Source organism: Sturnira hondurensis, unplaced genomic scaffold, assembly GCF_014824575.4.
Source record: "Sturnira hondurensis isolate 20B ecotype Veracruz unplaced genomic scaffold, ASM1482457v3 Scaffold0007501, whole genome shotgun sequence".
NCBI lineage: Eukaryota > Metazoa > Chordata > Mammalia > Chiroptera > Phyllostomidae > Sturnira > Sturnira hondurensis.
Genome location: NW_028080132.1, coordinates 111,451 through 126,856, shown reverse-complemented (window position 1 = coordinate 126,856; position 15,406 = coordinate 111,451). Strand labels below are relative to the sequence as shown.

The following is a 15,406-nucleotide window of genomic DNA, read 5'->3' as shown; positions in this document are numbered from 1 at the left end:
CAGCATTATTTGCAGTAGTGAAGATTTAGAAGCAGCTTTCGTGTCCATCAGTGGATTAAAAAAGCTGTGGTACATTTATACAGTGGAATACTATGTGGCCATAAAAAGGAAGGAAGTCTTACTCTTTGTAACAATGTGAATGGACCTGGAGAGCATTGTGCTAAGTGAAATAAGCCAGTTAAAGAGAAAGACAAGTACTATATGATTTCACTCATGTAGAGTCTAATCCACAAAATAAAATAACAAACAAAATAGAAGCAAGCTTATCTATAGAGAACAGACTGAGCTGTCAGAGGTGAAAATGGTGAAGATATCAAGCATAAGAAAAACCCTAAAATATATGTAAAGTGAGTAATTAATGTAGTGTCCGTGATGGCATTTATGTAGGGGAACATACAGGCATGTAGACAAGGAAACTGCCAAACTGGAAAGCATTCATTTTATTAAGGTGGTGAACTTAAGGGTGACTTTTCTCTTTTGGAATTTCAGAATTTCCATATTAATATATTACTTTTGAAAGAGGACATCATTTTTAGTATATATTCTAAATAACAGAAAATCCATACCATTACACAGATCCCCATTAAGGTATCACATTGTGTATGGGTGAAAGTTAAAATGCCTGACTAAATGTCCCCAAGCTCTTTACAGATATGTTCCTAAATGCTTCTCTTCTTATCTTCCTCAGTGTTTTTATGCCACACTCGTCCAGTCTTGACACAAAGCTCCTATTTTCTTGTATATTTTAAGGACTGAAACGTGTTTTTGCAGGGTTATTTATCTAATAACAAGGTACTGGTTCTTATGGTCCCTTCTTTTGCTGAGTTTATTTGGAATCCTGGCTGCCTACACTGCATTGCTGTTGGTGAGTAATGTTCCCCGTTTCTCCCACTCCCTGAGTAGCCTCACAAGGTATGGTATGGTATGGTGCTCAAATGGGGCTGGGAACCCTCAGAACCTAAGATTGCTCTTATCTAAGCAGAGTTAGGTTTGCAACAACTGCTTGAATTTTAGGCACAGGGGATTGATGGAGAAAAATGGACTTGTGCTATTAGAAAATGAATCTTGTCACTTTAGCCCTTTGAAAAGTTGGCGGAACATCCTTTTTCTGTTCCCCTGTTTCATAGCCTATTTTATGGTTCACTCAATATTGTTATTTTAGGCACCCACAGCTTTACCTTTAGGCACCCTAGCAGTACCTTTACACATTGAACTAACTAATTTCATTTCCTATCTCCTGAGAATCAGTCTTTCTGGGCCTTACAAATTAGCTAATTTTTTAAACCTGTTACAATGTGCAACTGCTAGTCTGCTAGTCCAGGTGCAAATTACATTTTAGCAAAAGTATTTTGGCAATAGTGACATTGCTTCTGTTGTTACATAGTGGTGTCATGTAGGGGTAGAAATTCAGACTAGGCCAGAGAAAGGCCTGTGGAAGTGGATTGGAAAACTTCTGGGAGAGTAACTTCTAGGTAATGGGAGTTGTTTGGTGCCCAGTTATGGGTAGGGCATATGCATCTGTTATATCACAGTTTCTTGTTCCCGCTGATACCTGGTTTGATACAGAGGAATGAAACCTTCAAATCAGATGCCATTTGCATTAATTTTTTTCAACAAAATATATTAATCATTGTGAGTGATAATTACTGAGTTATAGAGAGATTTAAAAAAACATAAGCAGTTCTTGTTTCTAGGCATTGCATTTCAAAGGATATGTATGAGATAGAAAGTTACAATAGTCCCTTAATTCAATGAGTTTAGAATCTAGAATCTAAATCTAAATCTAAATCTAAATCATAGACAGAAGTAACTAACACAGGCAGAGCATTTTCATTGTCATTAGAGAGACCTAAGTAAAGTTCTGCATGGATTCTGGAAAAGAGGTGACTTCTGCCAAGAGGATTAAATAAGGCTTCTTGGAAGAGTCGGCACTAGAGTGGGATCATGAAGGGCTGTTGGACTTGAACCTGAGTGTATGCGGGTGGAGAGGAGCATCCCAGGTGAGAGACAGCATGACAAGGTTGGTGAGACAGAACAGTACGGGTGTGACAGTGTAAGAGGGAAAGGCCAGTCTGTTGGGGTGAAGGGTTTGATGAAGAAAAGGGGAACGAGGCTGAAAACATAGGCCTGTGACGGCTTTGGAAGCCTGGAAAGTGAGTCTAAATCTTTGGGCATAAATCAGATTTCCATTTTAGGAAAATTGTCCTAGGAGTTGTGGTGTGGAGGGTGACTATAGGCAGAGAGACAAGTTAGACACTTTTCTTTATGAAGTGGAAAATGCAGATGAATGAGGTGATGTGGGCTGGGCTCCGGCCACTGAATGGGTTGCTTTCACACACAGTAAACGTGAACTGCCGTAGCTGGCTCTTGTGGGGGAATGAGTTCTACTGTCTAATAACCAGTATACTTTAACCAACCCTACTCTACCTTTTCTGCATGCATACAGTGGCAACAACAGGAACAAGAGGGAGAGCTGAGTTCTATTTCCAGCTCTATCTTTGGGTTACTTTTATCTTGGTCAAGTCATATTACTCTTCTCAGACTCAGTTCCTTTTGTTTGAAATGAGAATGATCATATTTAATAAATTGGTATTTTACAGGACTGGGTAAATGAAATTATGTACATAAAATTATTTTGGTAAAAAGGGAAGTGCCATATACATTCCTACACTTAATTATGTCCTAAGCATCTGAGAACTCCAGTTTTGCGTTTTCATCTCCACACAGACTGAGTGCCTGCCTAAGTTGACATTGAAATCTAACTAAGACTTATTGACTAAATCCAGCGTTCACAGCTGAGGTTAAGAGTTGTAACAGTGACACTGGTTCCTCAAGAAAGAGCTTTTAAATAACCCTTGGACATGCTGTCCCCTGTCCTCTGTTCTCTCACAAGTGGGTCTAAGTAATAATTCCAGGACTAAGGTCCATCACAGGGAAAAGAAGTTAGAGGAACTTAGGAAGGATGTTGCTGCATGGAAAGCACAATAATTAGTTCTTCCTGGGGGTGCTGGCAATAGTTACCAGAGGAGGGGGCATTTGAACCTGCTTTGAGAGGTCAGTGGCGTGGGGAGAAAGAGCTTTTGAGGCATCGGAACAGCGTGGCAAACTCCCAGAGGCTGAAAAGTGCAGGTATGGCAAGAAGTGATGGAAGGGAAACGCATTTGAATACAGAACAGGGCTGTGGGGCACAACTTGGTGATGTCACAGTAACCTCCATTTTCTTCTTTGCTTTTTCAGGTACTTGGATTTTTGCTGATTTGGGAAGGCTATGAACTCTACCTGCACTGGGGTCATAAGGTGGGACATTTGAATCTTCACGGAAACCTCAGACCAGGACCGAATGTGCCTTTTTGGCACTCACTGTTAATGCAGAGTTGTGCTTTCTTCATTGTTCCCACTAGAAGGAACAGGTCTACTTACTGTGTTTCAACTGAAATCATTAAATTTCTAACAGATAGGACCGATTTTCTGAAGGATCTGAGCATGAACTTTATTTTCCTCACCGCTTTATTAACCTACTCTGTGACTCTCTTCTTCCCGTCCCATTCAAACCTGAGGCCAGCTCCGTTCCTTTCCCAGGCCTATATAGTCACAAGGACATTCCCATTTCAGTCATTGAAAGTTCGTTTTGTTGTGGTAACCCAAACTCCCACTGGGTGACTTTCCCCATCCCCCACTGGTGGAGAGAGCACATTGCCCCATGACCTCTGTCACCACAGGAGGGCGCAGGGGAACAGGAGATGGGATCAGAGAACAGTCCCACAGGGAAGGGCTAGGGGGTGCCTGGGGTTGACCCATCAGGACCAGGTACACACACTCCTGTTGGCCCTCTGCCCCATGGGCTTTTCCTGAGTGTGTTCTCAGAGACCCTCCTGCTGAGCACCTGCTGAGAGTTGACCACAGCTCTCTTGGTGGGGCCAGTGCCTGTCTTCCTATACCCCCCAAATTTGTCTGTTGAGGTCCCTTCACTTGGGGCTTTTTAAGGTACCACCAGCATGACTTCTGTCACAGGATCAGGGTTTGGTCCCCAGGGAGCAGGCCTCAGTGCCCCACCATCTGTGGACATGCAGGTCATCCCAGCATGGCCACCCCTCGTTTTCTGCCATGTGCTTGAGCGGCTCCACCACAGCCCCTGGCTTTTGTGCAGACCGCTTCAGGCATGGGTTTGACACATTCTTCATGTTGCCTGAAAAACACGTCAGACTCTGAAGGGTCCCCTTTAAGTTCTATGTACTCAAGATGTGTGAACTGGAACTCGAGACTTAGTAAGCGCTGGCAGCGGTGGCGGCGGCGGGCGCTGGAGAGAAGCCATAGTCCCTCTTTGACCCCGCCCCCACATACGACGTCACAACCCAGCGACTGAGTTGCCCTGCTCCGGTGAAAACCTAGGGCTCCGTTCCTGCTACTTAACAGGCACAAATAGCCCAAAGGATGGCTCAAGAAGAACTCAAAGTCCCAGAGCCAATAACTCTAAGCGACCAACAGATTGCCAGGCTCTCAGAAGCCCAATTTAAAACACTATTTATTAGGATGCTCACAGAATTGGTAGAGTACAGTCACAAAGTAGAGAAACATATGAAGACTAAACTAATTGAAATGAAGGGAGATGTCCAGGAAACCAATAGTGATGGAAAGGAAACTGGGACTCAAATCAATGGAATGGACCAGAAGGAAGAACGAAATAAATGACCAGAAAGGAATGAAGAAATGAGAATTCAAAAAAATGAGGAGAGGCTTAGGAACCTCCAGGACATCTTTAAATGTTCCAACATCCAGATTATAGGGGTACCAGAAGGGGGAAGGAAACAGCCACGAGTGGAAAATGTATTTGAACAAATAATAAAAGAGAACTTCCCCAGTCTGGCAAAGGAAATAGACTTCCAGGAAATACAGGAAGCTCAGAGAGTGCCAAAGAAGTTGGACCCAAGAAGGAACACACCAAGGCACATCATAATTACATTAGCCAAGACTAAAATGAAGGAGAGAATCCTAGAAGCATCAAGGGATAAGGGGACAGTCACCTACAAAGGAGTCCCCATCAGACTGTCAGCTGATTTCTCAAAAGAGACCTTACAGGCAAGAAGGGGCTGGAAAGAAGTATTCCAAGTCATGAAATCCAAAGACCTACAGCCAAGAGTGCTTTATCCAGCAAAACTTTCATTTAGAATGGAAGGACGGATAAAGTGCTTCTCAGATAAGGTCAAGTTCAAGGAGTTCATCATCACCAAGCCCTTATTATATGAAATGCTAAAGGGACTTATATAAGAAAGAGATGATGAAAAATATGAACAGTGAAAGGACAACAAACGCACAGTTATTAACAACCACACCTAAAACAAAAGCAAACCAAGAGGACAGCTAGATCAGGAGTGGAAACATAGAAATGAAGAACACATGGAGGGTTAGCAACAGGGGAGTGGGAGGAGGAGAAGGGGGGAGAAGGCACAGAAAATAGCATAGATGGTAAGTAGAAAATAGATAGGGGGGAGGGTGAGAATAGTGGGGGAAATATAGAACCTAAAGAACTTGAGACACGTGGTTATAAACTAAGGGGGGGAGAAGGGTGGGGGAGGGAGTGTGTGGGTGGAGGGGAAAGAAGGGGGGGAATAGAACAACTGTAATGGTATAATCAATAAAATATATTTAAAAAAAGAGTTGTTAATTGCAGGTGGCTGGAGAAAACAGAATTATTAGAACAGTTGGAAGTTGGAGTCATAAGGTCTCATAGGGAAAGAATGCAGATTGAGAAGCAAAGAAAACAGGTCTCATGAGATCACCGCCTTTTGTTGAGTTGGGGCACTGTGATCCTCTGGGGTGAACAGTCTGATTGCTAAGTCCCAGGCTCATAGAAATCCCGCTCACCTTGGCTCTGCATCTACATGGCCTCTGCCACAACAGGACCCTGTCGTCACCTTGAAGTCAGGAAGCCGGTTTCAATGGCAGCATCTCTCAGCTTTCCTCAGGCACAGGGGAGAGTCCCTGCAGCATCTGTCATGGATGCTGACGCTTTCCTTACCATGTAGTTCTCAGCATCCTCTGAGACCCGTCCCCCTGACAGAACGTGACAGGGAGAGGGTAGGCTTATCATGGGTGAGAGCATTCCAGCACACTTTCCTCATTACATCTTTGGGCACTTGCTTCTGTATTACACCGATCTCATCAAGCCTGGGCCACTGTTGAGCCAAGGTTTCCAATAACCAAAGAGACAATTAGAACCACTTGGAGATGCATAATACCAGGGTTCTGGTAACCTGTTCAGAAGCTCAGTCTAGTAGGTATACTCATATTCAATACATTTTCAAACCAGTGGAGGATAGGCTCATCATATTCGAGAGGAGAGACTGCTGCTGTAGGCAAGGGGGATCCTGTTGGCTTGGAGTTTTAGTTTTAGTGTACTTGGAACAAACCCAGGAGAAAAGGGTTAGCCCCAGGCCTGTACCCCATTCCACTTCTACTTAGGGGTGCTCAGAGAGGAATGGATCAATCAAAACTCCTTGTTAACATACTAATAACCCAACCTTCTATGAAACATACACACTGAAACACTTCTTAGCTAAAGATAACAGAGAATCGTTATTTGTGAAAATTTCTAGGAGGTTATAACTTAGTATATCTGAGTTGTTTATTTTAAAGAACCCTGGAATTTATAGATCTATAGGATGGGAGGCATGGCTGGCTGGAGTTGTGTAATTCATGGATATCAGATAAGCATGTTCCATAACCGTCAAAGACGCCCTCTGTGAAGCACTCTCTCCACATACTTTGCTCAAAATGCAGCACACATTTGAAGTCCAAGATCAGACAGAATGTATCCTATTAGAAGACAGGGAAGAACTTTTTATGAGTATCTGTATTTGGCAAAATCAGATTTCTCCAAGGGAAAATGTAATATTTTCCTATAATTTTAAACTTTTTCTTACAATTCCTTTTGCCATTTAAGTTATTAGTTAAGGTTTGTGATGATTAAGATCACAGAATCCCATGAGATTCAGATGAGTCTGATATGACAATGAAACCATTGTGTGGTGATGCGTTAAGTTTGCTAATGGGGCATTTAGGATTTTTGCATGGGTGAACATAGGAGAGATTGGCCTGTACACATGCCACTTAATGACAAGGATACATTCTGAGAAATGTGTCTTTAGGCAGTTTCATCATTGTGCATACATCACAGAGTGTACTTACTCAACTCTAAATGGTAGAGCACACGTGTCCCAAAGCAATGTGGTGTAGCACATTGTTCCTTAGCCACGTATCTGTACAGCAAGTCACTGTACTTGATGCTGTAGGCAACTATAACACATTGGTAAGTATTGGTGTATCTAAACATATGTAAACTAGAAAAGGTACTATGCTTTTATGTCTTTGGCAATGTGGTACGTTTGTTTACACCCCATCACCATTAACCCTTGACCAGTGCATCATGCAGTGACGTTACCGCAGCAACAGCCTCTCTGGGCAGAGGAAGTTCTCCCCTCCATTTTAACCTTACAGGACCGCCATCACATACGTGGTCTGTTGTTGACTGAAATGTTATTGTGGCACATGACTCTGCTTTTCCTTTCTTGTCATGTTCTTGTAGGGATTGCATGTTAATGTTTTGTTGGCTTCATGAAAGAAGTCAGAAAATGCTACTTCTTTTTCTATTTTCTGGAGGAGTTTGGTAAAGATTGAAAAATATTATTTTCTTAAAGGTTTGGTAAAATTAAGCATTCATGCCAGAAAGCCCTGGAGTTATTTTGGAAGAAGGTTCAATTATTGATACAATTACTTTAATAAATATAGAGATTATGGAAATAAAGGAACTAAGAAGTCTCTAGAGGGCAGCACATTTGTAAAAGACTACATTTTAAGGGGAAGAAGTTAGAGTTACATTACTTGGTCTCAGTGTTTTTCCTCTGTGAAGTATATAGTGTCTGTCAGGTGGATTCTTTTAATCTTTCCAAAAACTACTGAATGCTTAAAATGTGATTATGATTACATCCTCACTGCATTCTGCAAGGCAGTGTGGATGTAATCATAATATTATCCTTGATGTCATGAAGCTTACAGTCTGTTGGGAGAACATACATTGCAAAGGTAATTACAAAATATTATATACCTGTGATGGTATGGAGTGGAATAAAAGAAGTAGTGAATATTTGTAATGGTCATTGTTAAAACCGAGTGAGAGATTCCAGAAAACGCTGAGGGCCAAACAGAGGCTGGAGATGATAGTTAGTAAAGGCGTCAGACCACATACCTGTGTGATTCTTTCCCCAGCCATGCTATACAACAAATACTTGGGAGCAAAGAAGGTAAATGATTGGATTTATCCAACATTGGGGATTGCAGGATGGTCAGAGTAAATAAAGGATGAGGCAATGAGGTCCCTGACATTGTGGGGACACATACAATTCCCAAGGACAGTTTTGATCATCAAAGCCTAGTGCCTAGCAGTCAGGAGATCCTGTTTTGTTTCCCCAGATCCTGACTGTGCTAGTGATTGGGATATGCACCTTTTTTATGACGGTTTTATTCAAATTCTGGAACGACCGGTGGCTGACACTGGGGCTCTCACTGAAGGTACGCATCGTCCTGCAGGGCTAGCACTGTTTGTCCAGTGCGGTCAGCCTGACTTTCGGCTTTTTCCCAGATCTTTGCTCCCTACATACACCTGAGCAGCATAACCGTGATGGTTCTCCTTTCCTGGCCTGTGGCCTTCTACTTGGTCCATTGGGAACAAGAAGGTATGTCGTGTGAGTGGAGCCTCATCCTTTCAGCTCTGGCTTTAGCTTGCATAGTCCACTCAGCAAAACACGAGCTTGGTAAATAGCCACTGCTCTGCCCCTTTGGGATTCATTTAGCTTATTACTCAGGCATGTTCCTGTGGTCAAACTCACAAGCCCACATGGCTTGTCAGCACATTTTCCTGACCAAACAGGACAGCTTCTTAAGAGAGATTCTCCTAGGAAAGTAAGAATGGTCTCGATGTTGTTAACACAGTGAGTGTCTGAAATGGAGTGGGGTTAGGGGGAGGGTGGAGGCCACTTTCATTTTATTTGACACAGTGGTGTTACTAGTTCCTCTGTTCTCTTAGATTGTGTTCAGACATTACTAGTTTCACTAGTGCGCTTATACTAGGTCGGAGATCCCTGGTTGCACTGTAGTAAGGCAACACAGGCCACTGTGAGTCGCTGTCACATTGGGGACTTAGAGCAGGAGGAGAGATGTCTACCCCTGCCACTGGCTTCCTCTCCATTCTTTGCCCTAATATCATGAAAACAAAAGAGAATCAGAAATTGTTTTGAGAATGGCATTATCCCTCAGCACCCTTAATAAGAAACCAGCAGGCTCTTTTTTTTCTATGTCTCTTTTCACTCTTGGTTAAACAAGGAGTGTTTGCTTTCTGACTGTACAAGGCTTGAGACAAGAGCGTGACTAGATTGGTAGTGTTGCCATTGTGTGTGTGTGTGTGTGTGTGTGTAGGATGAATTATTGGAAATGTTTTGGGGCAAGAGCTTTAAGGGGCCAATAATGAACTCTTTCTTATTTCTGAGATTTTAGCTAGATTCAGAAGAAAGAAGATTACACATCAAAGGAGAGAAAGAGTCCAGAGATGTACTAGACTCGCAAAGCTGAGAGGTTAGAGCTGCAGATGCGGATTTGAAGTAACTGAAGTAGAGGTGGTAACTTAAAAATGGGCAAATGGGTAAAACCCTCAGAGGTCCCCTTAGAAGTGCTGGGGAATGGCCAGTGATGACAGGCACTGTGGATGAGCAGTGTGTGTGAGAGAGACAGAGAGAAACAAGCAAATGTGGTGTTAGTGTTTATTGAGTACCAGTGTGAGTCGGCACAGGCATATGGACTCTATGAGGCAGACGGGAGCAGCAAGATAGCCCCAGTTTTCAGAATGAAGAAAATGGAGAGCCAGAGAGGTTAAGCAATGTGCCCTTAGTCACACAGTTTGACAGTGGTAGTGTCTGGCTTTGAACTCAGATTTCTCTCAGCAGTGCCCCTTCCACTGTCCTGCACTGCAGTATATTTGGGGCGTTTAAGGTGGATCTTTACAGGCTTCAGGGCTTTCTCATTACCAGCCATTCTGCCCCTACTCCTGAGAAGGAATTCCCAACCATGCCCTCTCCTTCCTTCCCTTCCCTTCCCACTCCCTGCGCAGTTCATGTCCTGTAAATTTTCATTCGAATGATATTGCCTCCCCAGTAACGCTTACATTTGGATGGTCCTGTTCTTTCAAATCACTGAAACTAAACGGGATGTGACGGAACTAGAGAGTGCATCAGGCAACCCACAGAGTCCACGGAACCCACACACTGGGTGTTTACTGGCTGCTGCTCTGGGAGAGTTAGTTGCTTTGAATGGGTCTCCATCCTCTTTATCTTTTTCTTCTTACTCTGCCCTCCTTCCAACTTTTTCAGCTGTACAAGTGGCTATTGGATTGCCATTTTTTCTTATCCTTTTCTGTCTCTTTGTGGTGCCATTGGGGATTTATTCTCCCTGCCTTCAGGAGAAGGATGAATTGGGACCCAAGCCGGGCCTCTTTGGACATAGAGGTGCACCCATGGTAGGTGTGAGCCTGATGGACGTTGGTGAGTACCTGTGTGCGTGGGCTGTATGGACAAGGGGAGGGGGCCTCAGAATCTCGGGAATCTCTGGAGAAGAGAAGGGGTTGGCTTCAGATGACAAGATGAAGAGTTAATTGTAGAGGTTGCACTTGAACCCAGGTCACCTCTCAGTCCATTTTTCATTACTGTGCCCGGTGGCATTGCCTCAGAAGCTCAGATGAGCAGAGTCCCTGATCCATATTGGATGGAGGAGAATAAAGGCAGGCCCTTTGAAAAAAAATCTCAGAGGGAGCCAAGCACTGCTCCAAAAAAGCTGAAGCTTTTTTGTCACTGGGTTTCCTCCCTGCTATTAAAGGGATGCTGGGAGGAGGAACTCTGAGGTAGATGGTCTGATGTCCTTTTCTTCCACAGCTGGGGCCTGAGAATACCATGATGTCCTTTGAGAAAGCTGTTGAAAACGGGGCCTTTGGGCTGGAGTCTGACATATATGTGAGGTAGGAAAGCAGGGGTTGGTAGGGAGGAGAGAAGGCGGATGAGATGGAAGATGACCAGCCTGGCCGAGTTGTAGACAGGACAAGCCCCAGGGGTACCTCCCGTGCTCATGTGCCACAGATGCACAGAGCACACTCACACAGACCACTGCTCCCTTCCAAGTCAGTCTCTGAGTATAAGCTCAGAAATGATCGCACTCTGTATAGACTCCACACATAATTCATAGTTGTCCTCCACACATAATTCATATTTGTCCACTTGCAAACCATGCTTAAGCTTAAACTCTGTGCACTTACCTAGCAGTGTGCTTACCTAACAGTCCCTGGACACCCACTGTATCCCAGGCCTTCTTCTGAGTGCTGTTGGGAGGCAAATGAGTACAATGCACTCCTGCCCAGGAGATGTTCCCAGCCAGTGAACATGGCATGTTTACCACAGTATAAGACCATCTGTGGGGTGTACCTTTCAGAGAAGATTGAGTCAAATGCAGTGGAACCTCATTGGAGCAAAAGGCCTCTTCCTATTGTGTGGAAAAGACCTGTGTACTCTGAATTGTGTTTGGTTGGGTCTTGAAGGAAAAAATATTATTTTACCAAGTGTATACACGGAAAGATGGTATTCCAGGCAGAGGCAGCAGCTTATTCAAGGGCATATAAATGAGAAACAGCAGCGTGGTAGATCAGCTCACTAACCTGCACGGACGCCAAATTGGCATGCCGTGGGGACAGGAGAGGGCCACGTGAGGAGGAGGATTGGCTGCAGGGCTCACTGAGGCTGCACCAAGGAGATGTTTCCATGTGTAGAGGGCAGCCCTGGTAGGTCTTAACAGATTACCTTCTTGTTTTAGACAGACTGGTCGGGCGGTCTGTGAGGGAGCCTTCTCAGGGGGATGGGTGGTGGGCTGTAGCAACGTCCAAGGGAAAACAGAGGGTCAGAGCAGGCGTGTGGACAAAAGACCTGCTAGCTGTAAAAGTCTATGTGCCTGAGCACCTGGCAGGAGGAAGGCTTCATCTCCAGCAGGAATAAGTTAGTGGATGTGGTGAGTGCAAAGTCCCTTCACAGCCTTTGTGTGAGGCAAACAGAAGAGAAATGGACATTTAATTCAAAGACGAGGAAAGGTGGTTTGAAATGTGTTGGTCAGGTCGTCGGGCTGGAATGTCCAGGACACAGCCAGGGTCGGGACTAGGTGTCCCCTCCCTCATGCCCTTGCAACCCCTATGCTGGTTCCTCTCTGAGAACTGCTCTAGCCCATACCAGTGGTATTATATGGTGTTTGTCGTCTTGTTTTTGGCTTATTTTACCTAGCACAGTGTCGAGTTTCATTTATATTGTAGCATATGTCATAATTTTCTTCCTTTTTTATTGTGTTAAAAAACGTAGAACTTAAAAGTTCATCATCTTCACCATTTCTAAGTGTACAGTTCAGAAGCATTAGCTATATTCACATTGTGAAATATCTCAGTGATTTTTTCATTTGGAAATCTGAACCTCTAAGCATTATACAACTCCCTCTTGCCCTCTCTTCTTAGCCCCAGTAACAACCATTCTACTCTTTGTTTCTATGTGTTTTACTACTTTAGATACTTTATGTAAGTGGAATCATATAGAATTTGTATTTTTCTGATTGTCTTATTTCACTTAGCACAGTATCTTCAAGGTGTATCCCTGTTGTAGCATGTGACAGACTCCTTGTTTTTTCAGGCTGACATGTTTTATTGTTTGTACATACCACATTTTGCTTACCCATTCATCTGCCAATGGACATTTTTTGTATTTTGTTATTTTGATCAAAAGGCTTATTTAAAAAATATCATATAACATTAACTGTCTATTTATTGTTATACTTTATAAATAGCTTTTTATTGTTTATTTTATTAGTTGTCCCAATTTTTTTTTGCCTACCCCCTCACCCAGAGTCAATTGCCTCTCTGTTCTCCATGTCTGTGAGTCATTCATACAAGTTCTTCATGTTCTTTGACTAAGCCTTCCCCTTCCTTCCACTATCCCCCCCTTCCCTCTCTCCTCCTGTAGCTATCAGTCTGTTCCATGTTTCCATGTCTCTGAATATGGGGGATTTTTTCATTAGTTTATCGTGCTCATTAGATACCGGTTATAAGTGAGATCATATGGTATTTGTCTTTTGCTGATTGGCTTATTTCACTTAGCATAACAGTCTCCAGTTCCATTCATGTTGTCACAAAAGGTAGGACTACTTTTTGCTACGTAATGTTCCATTGTGTAAATGTACCACAGTTTTTTAATCTACTCATCTACTCTTTCCAACACTTGGCTATTATAGATAGAGCTGCTATGAACGTTGGGGTGCATAGGTTCTTTTGAATTAGTGTTTCAGGATTCTTAGGGTATATTCCCAGCAGGGGAATTGCTGGGTCATAAGTCAGTTCAATTTTTAATTTTTGAAGAAATTCCATACTGTTTTCCACAGTGGCTGTACAAGTCTGCATTCCCACCAACAGTGCACTAGGGTCCCCTTTTCTCTACATCCTGGCCAGCACTTGTTTGTTGATTTATTAATGATGGCCATTCTCACAGGTGTGAGGTGATACCTCATTGTGGTTTTAATTTGCATCTCTCTGAAGGCTAATGATGCTGAGCATCCTTTCATATGTTTATGAGCCATCTCCTTGGAGAAGTGTCTATTCAGGTCCTTTGCCCATTTTTTAACTGGGTTTTTCGCCGTCCTGGTGTTGAGTCATATGAGTTCTTGATATATTTTGGAGATTAAACCCTTATCCAATGTATCATTGGCAAATATGTTCTTCCATATGGTCAGTTTCCTTTTCGTTTGATTATGTTTTCTTTAGCCATGCAAAAGCTTTTTAATTTAATGTAGTCCCATTTGGTTATTTTTTTCTTTATTTCCCTTGCTCTAGGACATATATCAGTAAAAATATTGCTATGTGAGATGTCTAAAATTTTACTGCCTGTGGCTTTCGCTAGGACTTTTATGCTGTCACAACTTATATTTAAGTCCTTATCCATTTTGAGTTTATTCTGGTGTATAGTGTAAGTTGGTCATCTCTCCTAACACCATTTATTGAAGAGACTGTTTTTACTCCATTGTATACTTGTGCCTCTTTTATTGAATATTAATTGACCTTAGAGACATGGGTTTACTTCTGGGCTCTCTATTCTGTTCCATTGGTCTCTGTGTCTGTTCTTATACCAGTACCAGACAGACTGTCTTGATTACAGTGGCCTTGTAGTATAGTTTAATGTCACACATTGTGACCTCTTCAACTTTGTTCTTCGTTCTCAGGATTGCTGAGGCTATTTGGGGTCTTTTTAAGTTCCATATAAATTTTTGAAATATTCTAGATCTGCCCTGGCTGGTGTAGCTCATTGGATTGAGCACAGGCCTGCGAACCGGAGGAGCGCGGTTCGATTCCCAGTCAGGGCACATGCCTGGGTTGCAGGCCGGTTCCCTGCAGGCCAACTCCCAGCAGGGAACGCACAAAAGGCAACCATACATTGATGTTTCTCTCCCTCTCTCCTTCTCCTGTAAAGATAAATAAATAAAATAAATAAATAAAATCTTTAAAATAAAAGAAATATTCTAGATCTGTGAAATATGCCATTGGTATTTTAATAGGACTTGCGTTGAATCTATAGATTGCTTTGGGTAGTATGGACCTTTTAATGATGTTGATTCTTCTCACCCATGAACATGATATATGCTTCCATTTATTTGTATCTTCCTCAATTTCTTTCCTCAGTGTACTATAGTTTTGTGAGTACAAGTCTTTTACACCCTTGGTTAAATTTTTTAAAAATCATTTATTGCTGACACTATTACAGGTGTCCCCCATTTCCCACCTGCCCCCTGCTTTGTGCACCTCAACCCAGCCCCTTTCACCCCCTCCCATGGCCTTCACCACACTATTGTCTGTGTGCATGGGCTATGCATATATGTTCTTTTGCTAATCCTTTCACCTTCTTTTATCCAGCCCCCCCACCCCTACCGCCACCCCTCTGACATTTGTCAGTCTGTCCCATGTCTCCATGCATCCGGTTCTGTTTTGTTATTTTGTTTATTAGTCAGATCATATGGTATTTGTCTTTCTCTGACTGGATTGTTTTGCTTAGCATAATAATCTCCAGGTCCATCCAAGCTGTCTCAAAGGGTAAGATTTCCTTTATTACAGCCACACAGTATTCATTTTGTAAATGTACCACAGCTTTCTTATCTGCTCACCTTCTGATGGCCACTTGGGCTATTTCTAGATCTTGGCTATTGTATATAATGCTGCTATGAGGGGTACATATATGTTTTCTGATTGGCATTTTAGGATTCTTAGGATATATTCCTAGAAGTGAAATAACTGGGTCAA

General features: G+C 42.8%; 1 protein-coding gene across 1 annotated transcript in view; it reads left to right on the top strand.

Annotated features, from left to right (window-relative positions):
* The first annotated feature begins 789 nt into the window (after positions 1–789).
* Positions 790–15,406, top strand: part of LOC118991428 (glycerophosphodiester phosphodiesterase domain-containing protein 4-like) — a 72,125-nt gene continuing 57,508 nt past the window's right edge. The window contains exons 1-6 of the mRNA XM_037052644.1: positions 790–865; positions 3,238–3,297; positions 8,467–8,565; positions 8,636–8,729; positions 10,416–10,561; positions 10,974–11,056. Coding sequence (XP_036908539.1) covers positions 8,506–8,565; positions 8,636–8,729; positions 10,416–10,561; positions 10,974–11,056 — 383 coding nt within the window. The 5' untranslated portion in view covers positions 790–865; positions 3,238–3,297; positions 8,467–8,505. The remainder of the gene's footprint in view (positions 866–3,237; positions 3,298–8,466; positions 8,566–8,635; positions 8,730–10,415; positions 10,562–10,973; positions 11,057–15,406) is intronic.